Below are 13,790 nucleotides of genomic sequence, written 5' to 3'. Positions count from 1 at the left end.
AATGTAACAGCAGTGGGGGTTGCGGGGAACCAAACTACATCTTATTCAGACACAGAGCCGTTAGGTTTCACTTTTGGCAGGGGCAAAGGTATGCATTTTCACCGGTTTTGCTTAGCCTTTGTTCCTCTAGCGGCGGAATTGCGCATTTCGGTTATTTCTTTAAAAAATCATAACTCACCACAGGAATGGACTAGAAACGTGCTTGTTTTTTAAACATTCTTATAATTTTTACTCTTCATAACTGGGCCGGATTGAACCATACGGCCCGCGGGCCGTATGTTTGGCACCCCTGGATTAGACACTTAACATTTATGGTTGGGAAAATGTGCTTAGTTTTATTTTAGGTCTAGTACCATGTGTCACTACCAGAGGGAACCTTATTTGAGTAACGGTTGTAAAATAATCACATGTAGATAAAAATAAAACACAAAATAAAATATTAGTACAATGTGGCACAAACTCATCCCTCGACACAGCAGAACTGATGAAATAACATCACCGAACAGAAACACAACAGTAGCGAGTTGATTTGACAGTGTTGTTTAAAGGAAACAGACCTGTGTTTACATGATCACTTATTTCTATTTTATTTAAACAGTTCAATATTACAACACAGTTGTCTGAACCGGCTTCATACTAATTGTACAGGAACACAACATCTGTTGTAAATTACAATAGCTGACTGCTAAACTAAACAGAATAAGTTTTACTAAGCTCTGCCCCTAGACCCTCCTCTAATAATTGTCTATTAACACGAATACTTGTTAATGCGTGGATTTTATTAAACCTCACAATTCCAACAATGACAAACTTGGATCATTTCAAGTAAATACAGAATACACAGGCAGGTTTTCTGCTGATTTAAAGCTCATTCCATCATGTAAAGGATGCACAACTTTAAACTCTAAAACTGATGGCAATAAAAACTTTTACATAGGTCAGAAAATAATACATGTTAGGGGTAGTGGGATTCTTTTGCTGCAGATGAGGCTGGTGTATGTCACAAAACACAAAAAAGTGTGGAGAAGTTTGGTTGGTGGTAATCTGCAGTCCAATCTGTTGAGGAGAATGACAGCAAAAAGTGTCTTCTTTTCTTTTAAATCTAAAAGCTTTATTGATGTAGTTTACCTTGGACTAGTTAATGGTTAACCACAGACAATACAACCCACTTCTAGTGGGAACAGTTTGATAGTTGTTAGACAACATAGGTGAACTCCGCAGATACATTATTCACTGGAGAATTTTTCTTCAACCAGCAGATGACAGCAAAACTCCACACAGAGGAGAACAACATCCTGAATAAGTGTGAGAATTTCTACCCCACAAATGATGATTCTCATTTAACATTTAATGCAGCACTAAGGAATAGTGGAGTCTCTGGTTTAGGCTTGGCTGTTTCATGTGGGCAGAATGAGACACACCTGGAACTAATCACTTACCTATACATTTTGGGGCTTCGGGATGCCACTCATTTTTTTCACACGTGATTTCAGCAGCACCCTCCAACATGAAACCATGGTAACAAGAGTACAGAGCAGTCACTTTTTGAGCATTGAAAGTGAAAATATAATCTCCATTATGGATCCGGGTCGGAGAACCACACAGGTCATAATCTGGAAGTAAATCAGAAATGTAGGTTTATTTCTTTCAATGCAGAAAGTCGTGAAAAAGAACAAAAGAAAATCAAGTCAATGAAAATATTCTTTTCATTGACTCACCTTTGCTTTTCTCCTCCCTCCAGGCTTCCAGGTTAATTGAAGGTATGCTAGCACAACTGACATATTCGTTTGGAAATTTCCCAAATCGGAAGGAATCAAAAGGGACTTCCTGAATGTCTGTGTTGTCACAGATGACACGAGACAGAGAGCCTTTTAAAAGCTCATCCTTCTGTTCCTGCTTGAAAACACCATCAGCTTCCCACCAAAACCTGTGGGGGGAAATTCTTTTTTAACAATTGTTTACCTGCAAACTGGTTGATCAAATAACTGTAGTGTTTAAAGTGCGTTGTACCTATCGCCATCACGAAGAGCTTTCATCTGTTTGCCAATCAAACAAGCAAAAAGTGGACCTGTTCTGGCATCAGGCAAGTAGTTTTCAACAAGTCCTCCAAGCCATACATCGATGTTGTCCAGATGCTTGTACATGTTTAGTATCTTCTCAGCAACCCTACCGTCTTGCAGAACTACTTTAAGATTCTCCAGCGTATCGATGCGAGCCAGTCCACAGAATTCCCTCCACTCGTTGTATCCTGCAAAGAATTTTATTGATAGCATTTACAGAGATGCTGTTTGGCTTTGGCTAGCCAGATTAAAGAGGAAATCGGTTAGATGGCTTCTGATTTTGAATCTGCTCACATAGGCATGAAGATAGAAAATATGATTTTACTATTATGTAAATAAACTTAATAAACAGCAGAGTTAGGATTTCAAATGTTTGCGACACTAGAACATTTGTTTTAGTATTTACATCTACATTTCTTTCCCCTATATTAAACTTGCTCATTTTTTACACCTTGTATTTTTGTAATATGCATAATCAATGCATATTGACTGTTAAAAATAGCAACTGTTGAAAATATTGGAACAAATGGAGTGACCAACCTTGCCTAGTTATACTGCAAAAAGTATAATTAGGACTTCTCAAACTGCACAGCATGTGAGTATTACAGTATTCATGTGATCAAACACACTGCATTGTAATACCAACATCTTTATTACTAAGATTCTTATTTATTTTTAAATACAGGCTGTTAAAACGGGCTCCACTGCTGCCAAGCAGCATAGCCCCCCCACCCCAGGGTCCCTCTGTGTGTAGTGTGTGTATGTGTTGTGTGTTTTGCGCCAACATGCAGTGTGTTGTGTCTAAAGTAAAAGTTAAAATTGGGGGGCGGACCAGTGAGAGATGAGCCCAGATGTTTCACCGTGCCCCCCCTCCACCAGACCACCCCCACAAGGCGCTAAATGAATCGAGGTGTCTAATGTGCGAGTAAAAGGGGAATGGTGGGCGGGTGCCAATGTGACCCCAAAGAGAGTCACCCCCGGGCAGCCCCGCCAGCGTATCCCAGCCATCCAATTCCTGGAGCCCTGTGTGTGTGTGTGTGTGCAAAGTTTGTTAGGGTGGGAGCGGGAAGGAGCAGGATGTTGGGCACAACCAGGGGGAAAGAGGGCTCGCCCCGAGCGACTGGCCCCCCAGCCAGCTGCAGAGGTGCCTCACCTCCCAGAGCGACCGGGCAGCCAGGAAGGGGCTGAATATTCAGACACGGGAAGTTGTTAACTCAAAATAAATGCACGTAAAAATAGGCTGAATAACTACTGACTTTTGAAATAATTGATTGACAGATGAATGCAAATTTTAAATTGCGCTGATAAACCTTTGACCCCAATCTTGCAAAATCTTAAAATTGATTTTTTGTTTTCAAAAAGTAAAGAAAACTAAATTCCTTGACAAAGTTTGTGCAAAACAATCACAGCAGCAAAATTGAATTTGAATTTGCAATAAAAGACATATACAAAGATGCTTTCAGAAAGATTGTAACTAAAAATCAGGTATCAGATACTTATTTCAACAATTCAAACCCTTTTTTTTAAAATTGTACCTCAAAGTCTTTTGGGAAATGTCAGGATCATTTCCTTCTCAAAGTGGAGCCACATATTTAACAATTTCGGGAAAGGAGGCTGCTTTATTACCGAAATGTTTCTACAAGGTGAAACCCAAACATGATATATGATAAATTCTCAGACAGCTCAATATTTATTGATTTTTGCAGAAAATATTAATGCCAAAAGTTACCATTTTAAGATTAAATATTCTAACAAATAAAATTCAAAAGGAAAAAAAAAAAGACAGGACAAACAGCATCCACAATTTTAAATAAAATGACGGGTAGGGTAGGGTAAAAAAAAAAGAAGCTCTCTGAAGGCTTTTCCCTTTACACATGACTTCAGGTTTCACACAGCTCCCCCTGGAGCAAGAAAAAGCTTTTCGCAGTTCTAAGGTGCTGCTGAAGAACTTGTTAATAGACTTGGATGTGTCAAATCAATAACTTTAAACCTTTTTTGGTAACCCTAAAACTCATTAAAAACAATTAATAACATCAAGTGTTTTCAAATAGGTTTTAGAATCGCCCAATGACTTAAACAAGCTTGAAAAAGATAAGATTCAATGTTTAACTGCCACTAAATATTTTACATTTATACAATAATCCTTCCCCTCCACTCACTAGGTTTTCTTCTCTTTACAGGCCATCTTTGAAGTAGTTTACAACATAGAACCATTTTCTAGTCTTCTTGACATTCTTCCAACTTCACTCGTTTAGTCCCAGCATGGTGGACATAACATTTATCTCTTAATTGGCTCAATTCCCAGCCTTTTTTTTTAAAAGTAATTTGTTGTTTCTTAACTAAAGAAACATTTTTTATCTCTGAAAAAAGTTCTAAGTCCATATTGGAGCTTTTTTTTTCCTTTTAGACAAAAGTTGATGTCAAAAAAGGCATTGTTCCTGAGGAAAACTAATATTTTATATTTAATTCCAGTCTGGGTTTGAGTGCAGCACTTAGGAAACTGCATTACTTATTGATATTATTTTGGAGCAGTTCTATGGAGCGGTTCTGGCCCTATCGGGGCTTACCTCAGCCACTGACATCGTGCATACAGCAGAGGATGAAGAACGTGATGCACAAGCTGATGGGAATTTTGGGATCTGTATCAGAGCGGTTCACCTATGAAATCAGACTCGCTCTAAACACCGGATTGAGTTTTAGAGTCTGCTGCTCTGTGATGTGGGGTCCCTCAGGGTTCACCGTCATCTGCTTTTCTGTTGGTTTGTCTACTAAGATATCTCACAACAGATTTTTTGGATTACTTACACGCTGCTCTCTATGCAGTGATTAACTGACAACGACAAAGCAAAATGGCCCTTCAGGCTTTTGTCAAGCACAAAAAACAGAGAAAAACACATGTTTATGTATATTTTGTATAGGTTTCTGAGCACACCATGTTCTGAATAAAAAGTATGCTCTGTATAATACAATATTTTAAATAAAGCGTTTACATTTTTTGAAAAAAATGCACTTCATTTTATGTTTTAGGAACAACTCTCCAATGAAGTGATTTAGCTCCTGTGCAGGTCTATGTTGTATCACGTTTAAAGTTTTTCTGCCTCAAATTGACATTAATATTACAATAGGTTACCTCTAGGCCCTAAGGTCAACCAGAGAACTTTTTTCAAACAGTGGGCTCTTTTGAAGCTTTTGGATCTTCTTCGTGAAACACACTGCAGTGTTGGAGGGGTCTTTTGTGCCTTGTTAAAATGGGTCGTCCTGTTTCAAGGGAAAACCAATTTTCTTAGAAGATACAGCATCAATTAAGGTTACACCTTCAGGGGAAGAACTGTTTACCAAATCAATAACAGAAATAGGAGATAAATACAATCTTAGGTAAAAACAAACCATGGTCTCCTAATTGATGCAGCGCAACAAGATTGACAGCTCATGTTTTCATGTTGTCAGATGACTTTTCTAGTATTTTTTTTATCTTGTGAATGTAAGCATTCCATAATATGTAGAGAGTAAAATGCAACATTATGGTAAGCAGACAGGGCAAAGCCTGGTGTGTCCGTCCCCTTTAATAAATCAGCTATCAAAACAGATAAAAGCAAATGCAAGATCTTAAGAAAGCAGCGGTTGATGGCAGACAGCTTGGCATGTTAGAAAGCTCATGAAAAGGAAGTAATTAAGTTTACAAATGAAATGAGGGGTTCTACTTGAAGGATTAAACAGGATTGATTGGGGATTCTCGCCGTGGTTGGGTGGCTTAACTCTGTGGCATTAACCGGCTTTGTTCAGCCTGCAGCAAACAAAAAGTCTTACCTGGAAGGCCATGGTCCCGTCCTCTCTGCAGGTTTAGAGAAGCCAGGTCCATGTGCTGCAGAGTGTCCAGCACAGCCAGCATCTCTGTGACCTCCTCCACCAACAGCTTGTTTGCACTTGCAGCCGGCGCTGCAATTCCAATCAGACCCCGTATAATTGGTTCAATCCCACCTGAACACAAGGGAAGAATCTTTTATTTTTTTACATTATTTATGATTCAGGCTTTAAAATTGTACAAATATATTGACCAGTGCATGCACTCCAGTTTTCCTATTAGAAAAGGCAGTTTATAATGGAGTCAATGTCAGTATATGAAAGTGGTCTAAGTTTGATCTGGTCCTCAAGCACAGCTCGGACTAAGGTAACAGAACTTGTTAATAGTATTGCTATGCAAATTGCATTTCTAAAGGCTCTTTGCCCTCTATTAAAAAGCTGACACAGCCCAGGTCTGGGGGTGCCAACAATTAACCATATTTACTTAAACAGCAGAGTAAAATATGTTGGCCTTAGCAAATCATATCTTCTGAAGGCAGGTCAGCGTATCAGAAAAGTCAAACAAGAGAGTGAATGGAACGGAAACCTGAATAATAAGAACTAGTCAAAGATGTTATTTGTTATTTTAGGTATAGCTTTAATGGGTACGATAAAAAGGGCGTTAAAAAAAAAGGATTTACAAAATCTGCAGCAGCAACAGAAGGGATTAATTGACTTAAATAGACTTTTTATTCCTACAATGCACTCAGATCGATGTGTCTCAGGCAAGTTGTTAAATCAAACTGACCTATAATATTATAAAATTGTTCCAAAATGAAATAAATCGATCATCCATATTGACAAATACCATTTGGATTGAGACCCAGTAAGTTTATTTCACGATAATGTTAAAAATGTCACATTATATCACAGCGGACAACACACATGATGGCAGCAAAAAATGATCAAGACGTCTTTACAGTCCTATGTGTGGAAACACTATTAGCAAAGACATGTGACCATACAGTGTGGTAGAATGTTCTAAATAATAGTCTGTTTGGAGGATTTTCACGTAGAACTACAGCAGTGGGCTGAATTTATTGAAACTAAAATGTGAATGGATTTGCCATTAATTCTTGTTTAGTTGTTTGTACACATTTAATTGATTATCTTGCAAGAACTACAAGAAATCTGGAAAACTTCACCTGCACTGTTCAGTAACGGGTTTTTCACTCTGAACCACATTGGTTGACGTTTTGGCTAAAGATGCCCTGGATTAATTTTAGCTCAGTGAATCAGATCGAATTGTTCAAAATAAACAAATATTAACAAGGAATTATATCAGAAACTACAAATTATAATATGAATCAAATCGTTGTTAATCGGTTAGGAAGCAAAAGAAAAACAAAGAATTACCTTCCAATTCATATTATTTTCAGAAATGATAGTTTGTTCAAACAGTAGAAACGTATTGTTAAGTATGATGATCTTAATAGTTAGATCTCAAGAGTTAACAGTTAATTCTGGGCAGAAATAATTAATGGTCTTCAAACATTAAACTAACACTATGTTCTGCATTTTTTTGTTGTTGAAAGAATGTGTGTGTAACTTCACAGGATGGGGAGAAATAGCCTTTCAAACTGGGTAAAAGGCAGAATTTCTTCAGATTCTCCTCTGGTTTGGTTGTGTGCACTCAGACATTGAGATTAAAGCAGGGGCAGGGGGCGGGGGGCAGCACATCTGTCAGGGGACCCAGCTGGGTAGGAGGACATGGATTTGGAGCTCCTTCTATGTTCATGGCTTGTTGTACAAACGTGAAAGACGTTTCCAGAGTGAGGCGCAGATGTAAGACCAGACAAATACCGAATTAAATTTACTTTTTTTTTTTAATTTGGCAAGGATTCTGTGGTAAAAGAAGAGTTCATCTGTGGTTGAAAGACTGGCAAAGAAGAAAGCATAACTGGTGTAGGTTTTTAATAAGCAGAAAAGGGCAAATGTGGGCATTAAACATGGAAAAATGTTTTGCAGGAAATAGTCTGGTCGTGTATAGGGATTCACCAGGGCTCAGAAGGACCCAGCTGGAGGGCAAACAAGAGTCGTGCAGAAAAACCCATTTCTATTTAATGGAGCTTAGCAGAAAGAAAACAAATATGATGCTGGTGTAGAACCTTTCAGAAACTAAAATAAGACAGAGACTGAATAATAAAAAAAAGTTTGAATTTAGGAGAAAAGTTTAACTGAAAATGAACTCAAAAGAAATGAAACTTTAAAAACGGAAAATTGGAAATTCCAACGTCAAAACTAAAACTAAATAGACTAACAAATTGCATCATAATGTTACACCTTATACATTTTGATTATTAAATTGTAAAAGAAAAATTTATTCACAAAACATTTTGAATGAACATTTAATAAAACTAACTAATACAGTTGAAATGTATCAAAAGTTATAAAAAAAGATTACAAACATTTCTTGTTTTTTTTTCCTGATAAAGATTTGTACTTTTTCATTGGTAGCAGTATTCATGCAGCAGGCATGTTCAGAGACTTTTTGAAACAAATTCATTGATGTAGACTTTTCTGATGGAAGATACACCAGCTAAAAATAGTATGCTGGAATTTTCTCTTAATTAGCTTGTTAGGTGTGAAGACCTGTCAAAAAGGTCATGCTGATGTAATTTGAAGTTCCATAAATATTCTCACCTCTCAAAGCAAATCACTTCATACATAGAATCAGAATCTGTTCCTCCAAGCTGGAGCAAAGGCTCCGAGCCCAAAAATTGAAATAATTAATTCTCAAGCTGCAGAAAAAAATAACTAATTGTAGAATGGGGCGAAAGCCTTTTTATTAAAGTTTTGTTTATAACTACAAATTTAAATGGTTTTACAGCAATACCAATATTTGAAAAAAAGAGGAATTTTATCTGAAAAATTCTTATAAATTGGAATGAAAGTTAAAAAAAAAATCTGCATCCATCAAAGGTTTTTGCAGTAAAATATTGGCACATGCAAATAAGTAATTTCTGAAAATAAATACTTGATGTTAATATATTTTAAATTGTCTTTAAACTCGCCTTACTTCTTGAGCTCCTTTCAGTTTGTTTCTGGAATTTTTCAGAATTTTCCTCACAGAGTCAAAGGAGACAAACCGAAAGGACCATGCATCTCCAGCATAGGAATAAATACACATTTTGGCCAAGTGACAGACTGATGTACCCTGCCTTTGCCAAGCAGTACATAGGAAGTGCACCAGAGACCCTTTGACCCCGAAAGGGATTCAGCAGGTTTGGAAAATGTTTGGATGGATGGATGGACTTTAAAAGACTGAATTAGCTGTATGGATTAACTAAATCTATAAAATACCCATCCACATAAACCAAGGGTCGGGAACCTTTTTTGCCGAGAGAGCCATAAACGCCACATATTTTTAAATGTAATTTCGAAAGAGCCATACATTTATGTAGTGTCCCTTTCCCACACTGAGGCACGGAGACTTAACCTCTTTTAAGGTTCTTTATTCTGGTTACTGCAGACCACAACAAACGCCGTACAATTAATTCAGCAACTCCTGAATCTCTCCTGCTGAGACGAGAGCGCTTCTCCCAACTTTATATTCCCCTGCTCCCGCTCCAGCCCTCCCATTTCCCTTATTCGGCCCATAGCTGAACCCCATTGGTCCAGATTACCTAACAACAGGCTGAGCGACAGAACTGAGGGCCAATCAGATCTCTGCTTGATGCGTTCAATGAACTCCAGAACTTTTAACGCGGCCCAACAGCTAAGTTAAACTCAGTCCGCGACAATATGTTTAAAACTAAATATACACGTGAATGTGTGCATTTGATGTAATTTCAACATTTTTAAAGTACAATAAGTCTGTGGATTCTTTTGAATAACATTGTTATAGTGTTGCTGATAAATGATGAGTATTTCTCGTGGTGGTTTTGCTGATGGTCTAGTCTGGTTGATACGTGGTGAGTTTCTGCTTCATGCAGGCATTGAGACTTTAAACGTGATCGTAGGTCTGAATGTTCTGTAGATGTGAGACTGATTACTCACATGCAGACCTGGAGCCAAACACACACTCACACGCCGCAGTGAGTGACGGGCAGTGGGTTTTACGTTATTACAATCCCTGCGCGATTCACCTGCTGCCTGTCCCCACAACACCTCACCCTCTGCTTTCTTCCTCACACATCCCGTCTCCGCAACTGCGCGCTCTTTCTCAGAGAGAAAGCGCGCAGTTTTAGGCACGGCCATTCACAGGTTTCCAGTTGTTACAAACTCTGTGAAATAATAGATAATAGTAAACGGATAATGCTGGCGCTGATTTTTCTCCCGATACTACTGCGCGCCTCTGGCATCGCATCGCGCCCGAGAAGGACTGGTCTAATGAAAAAAAAGTATAATTAAAGATTTGTCTGCGAGCCACATGTGACCATCAAAAGAGCCATAAATGGCTCGCGAGCCATAGGTTCCCGACCCCTGACATAAACTAAACAGTTTCACTTGCTGCCTTAAAAGCCTGGCATTGTTTGTGTGCTTTTCAGAAAAAACATTTTTTGCTAGTATGATTCTAGCATCACCACAAGTATCCCCACACGTGCTCTGTGGATAAATGCTTTCCTTTATTTTTTTCAAACATTCAAACATTCATTCATTTTTTTTAATTTATTCATTCATTTTCATTCATATTCCTTTTAATTTCATCAAACTGTAAGTCTGAAGTTTTTGTTTTTCTGTTGAAATATGTAGGTATTTTTTAGGTGAGTTTATATATTTTAGTACAGAGTAGACAGCCTCTACAACAGATTGAAGGTCCTGATCTCATCTCTGGATCAAGAGACTTTCTTGGGAGCTTCAAACGGACCATGATGGAAGCCAGTGAGCCATAGAAAATTAAGCTCAAGTGCAACCTGTCATCAAAAGGCTTAATTCATAAAACAAGGAAATAAAAAAAAATAGAATTGCACGCCTTTTTTCTATAAAGCTCGAGTCCCCCCCCCCCTCTATTCTTTTATCCAGTACGGCCCAATCAGCTTCTATACTAACCACCAACTATGAGTGATGGCAATCATGCAAGATGTGCAGTGGTGATGTCAAAGCACAAGACGACTTTGTTGTAACCCTGGTGCAAATGTAGATCAGTACACAAAATATGAATGTGCTTCAAAAGCAAACCATAACATTTCCCATAAGAGAGTTCGGTTCCACAGAGACCGGCTAAGTGGCGGCTGGCTAAATGAATGAAATTTAATCAGCTTGCTTTTGGATCGCACAGAGATGTTGCATGGTTACATGGTGATTCTTCTTTAGCACAAGCACCAAATGTGAGCTGTCATTTTTGTATTTTTCAGCTGCATCTCTTTGAACTATTTTGAAATTGCTTGTATTGAAGTTTCAAGGTGGTTAAATTGACTATTTTGAAATTCTGTCAAAACTAAATACGTTTTTCAAAAGGTTTTGAAAATCCTTAGAAGGTAACACAGGTTCAAGAATGTTCTCCACTAAGGGAATTCATTTAGGTCATCATTTACATGTGACATAATAAAAGGCTACAAATAAATAAGTAATGTAGTCATGAGGAATGGGAAGGTTCCTGCTGCCCGTGGGGCAGATTTTGCACCTTGTGTAATGCGTCTTCTTTAACTGTGTGCGCACTGTATAGGTCACATACTGTGTGTGACATATTGCTTCACAGATCATAGACGAGAAAATGTGTAACACATGTTGCTTATGTGCATCTTCATGTCGCCGGGAAACTACCTACTCCACAGGGACAGACTTTAGCTGCTGTAGCTGACCCTAATAGAGTCATTCTGCCCCCTTACTGTTCTTACAATGTGCTTTCCAGTTATGACATTAGTTCCAAGAGATGGCTTTCAAGAGTGCACTGACCTTCTTTGACTATTCTCCAAGGGCTGAAAAAAGTCTTGTATAGCCTCAAATGGGGAAACTGCTCATGCTCCTGGAAGCTCTGGTTCAGTCTGTGCAGCACAGGAGAGATGGTGGCGTGGCCGAACCTGAATGCAGCGGTGGCAAACACATTGGAGGCTGATGGATCCACAGCTGGGTCATAGCCCGTATACGGTCCAACAAAACGCTCAAACGACTCTGGGCCAATGATTTTGGGAACATAATCTCTCATAGTTATGATCTGGAAGTCAAAGAAAGAGTGCAGATGTCAGACAGATTTTTAAAGTACACCTCAAATTTCAATGTCAAAACATACAGAAAGAAATGATTATCACTACGCAGACAGAATCACTAAATTCCTATAGTGCGCTTGAGATGAGGGTTTTGTTTGAAAGCCTCCCACATAAACATACATTTCACTTTTCTCCCTCAACAGTACATTATTTTTGTCTCCATCAATAATCATGATCAGCCCCAGACCTTTAGGGGGAGGTGGATTGATGGTCATGTTCTTGTAATTTGGCACAACAGTTTTCACCTTAACCCCCAGCTTCTTGCTGATGGTTTTGTAGTCCATCTTGTGTAGGTCAACAATCTTCTCCTTTAAATCCACTGAAAGCTCTGTAGTCTTTCCCATGTTGTAGAGTTTAGAGTCTGACTGATTGGTTCTGTGGACAGGTGTCTTTTCTACAGGTGATTAGTTTAAACAGGTGCCTTCAAATGAGCTGTCAGGTTGATTAGGATAGTCTAATTGGTCTGTGTAAACCCAAATCCTAAACAGTTACTATATGGATCAAATACGTATTTCCCTTCAGCAAATACATTGAAATAAATTTTTTAAAGTCAACTTCTTGATTTTCTATCTCACTGTTCAAGGTGGTCAAAAGCTTTTTTCCTTCATTGTGTGGGAGGCTTGTCTGGTCGATGCATTACGTTTCAGCACCACCAATGGGTGCAACAGAAGAACATGAATCTATAATTCTTGGCAATGTTTTTAAAATTCCTGCTGCTGAGTCAATTTCTGCACAAAACACAATTACATGTAGACGAAATTTAAAAAAATAGTAAGCTCCATAGTTTGACAATTTGACCTAATTTATTGTCATAGAAATTACAGGTGTTCATTTGAGAAATGTGCCATTTAGTAGAATAATTGGTTTTCATTTCTTTGTTTCTTCAGTGAGGTATTATAAATTGTTCTGAAGTGGAATATTTTGATTGTAGTACTGAGACAAATCAAAGCACATCTGGCTTTTTTGAGCTGGTAAATCTTTTCAAGGCATCTTCTAAATGAAGCTAGTATTGAACAGAATGATGTTGCATTTAGAATTGTTTAGAATAAAATCTTGTTTCACAACTAATTTTTTAAGAAAATAAATACATTTTCATGCCTATTTAATTCAAATCAAGAAGGATCTTCTTCCAATTATAGTTTTTCCTTTTAAATGACATAGTGCAGGTGGTCCACCCACTGTCAGTCTGCTGTAAATTGGAAATGAATGAACTGGTCTTTCTTCCCCTCCATGACTGCATCACTTCAGCTGCTCCGGAAAGTTGCTGCAATTTCAGACTGCTTAAAAAAAAAAAAAAATTTCCGCTGTTGTGGAAAGATGTTCACTTGGTATTGAAAAAAAACCAGGATGGAGTAGTATTGCAGAAAAATTGCCATCTTAAGGTTTAGAGTGATATTTCCAGATTGATGAAGCAAAGCTTTTCTTATGGTGCTGCTGTGAGTTCTGAATGGGTGAGTTAACCTAAACCTACTGACGTACATCAAAGCCACATCCAAAACGAAAAGCTGCAAAAATAACAGATTACATTTGGGATTTTTGTGAAAGTCATCAAGAAAACATTTACATTTCCAATGAACCATGCTCATTTACTTATTTAACTAGTTAAATAATAGTAAATAATAGTAGAGGTAACCCAATATATTGTTACAAAACATTTACTGACACAAAAACAAATTACTTAGAGACAAAATATGACTGCAAAACAACACAACACACAAACAGATCCTCACATAGTCTGTTT

General features: G+C 37.9%; 1 protein-coding gene across 1 annotated transcript in view; it reads right to left on the bottom strand.

Annotated features, from left to right (window-relative positions):
• Nucleotides 1-317: 317 nt before the first annotated feature.
• tpo (thyroid peroxidase) overlaps nucleotides 318-13,790 on the bottom strand; it is a 32,540-nt gene continuing 19,067 nt past the window's right edge. Inside the window, exons 8-13 of the mRNA XM_078941357.1 lie at nucleotides 11,739-11,997; nucleotides 5,868-6,038; nucleotides 2,011-2,248; nucleotides 1,719-1,927; nucleotides 1,440-1,613; nucleotides 318-1,056 (exon numbers count right to left, since the gene is read on the bottom strand). Coding sequence (XP_078797483.1) covers nucleotides 1,001-1,056; nucleotides 1,440-1,613; nucleotides 1,719-1,927; nucleotides 2,011-2,248; nucleotides 5,868-6,038; nucleotides 11,739-11,997 — 1,107 coding nt within the window. The 3' untranslated portion in view covers nucleotides 318-1,000. The remainder of the gene's footprint in view (nucleotides 1,057-1,439; nucleotides 1,614-1,718; nucleotides 1,928-2,010; nucleotides 2,249-5,867; nucleotides 6,039-11,738; nucleotides 11,998-13,790) is intronic.

This window comes from Oryzias latipes, chromosome 22 (genome assembly GCF_053564925.1).
Source record: "Oryzias latipes strain Hd-rR chromosome 22, Olatipes_Hd-rR_3.1".
Lineage (NCBI taxonomy): Eukaryota > Metazoa > Chordata > Actinopteri > Beloniformes > Adrianichthyidae > Oryzias > Oryzias latipes.
This window is presented reverse-complemented; position numbering and strand designations above follow the sequence as displayed.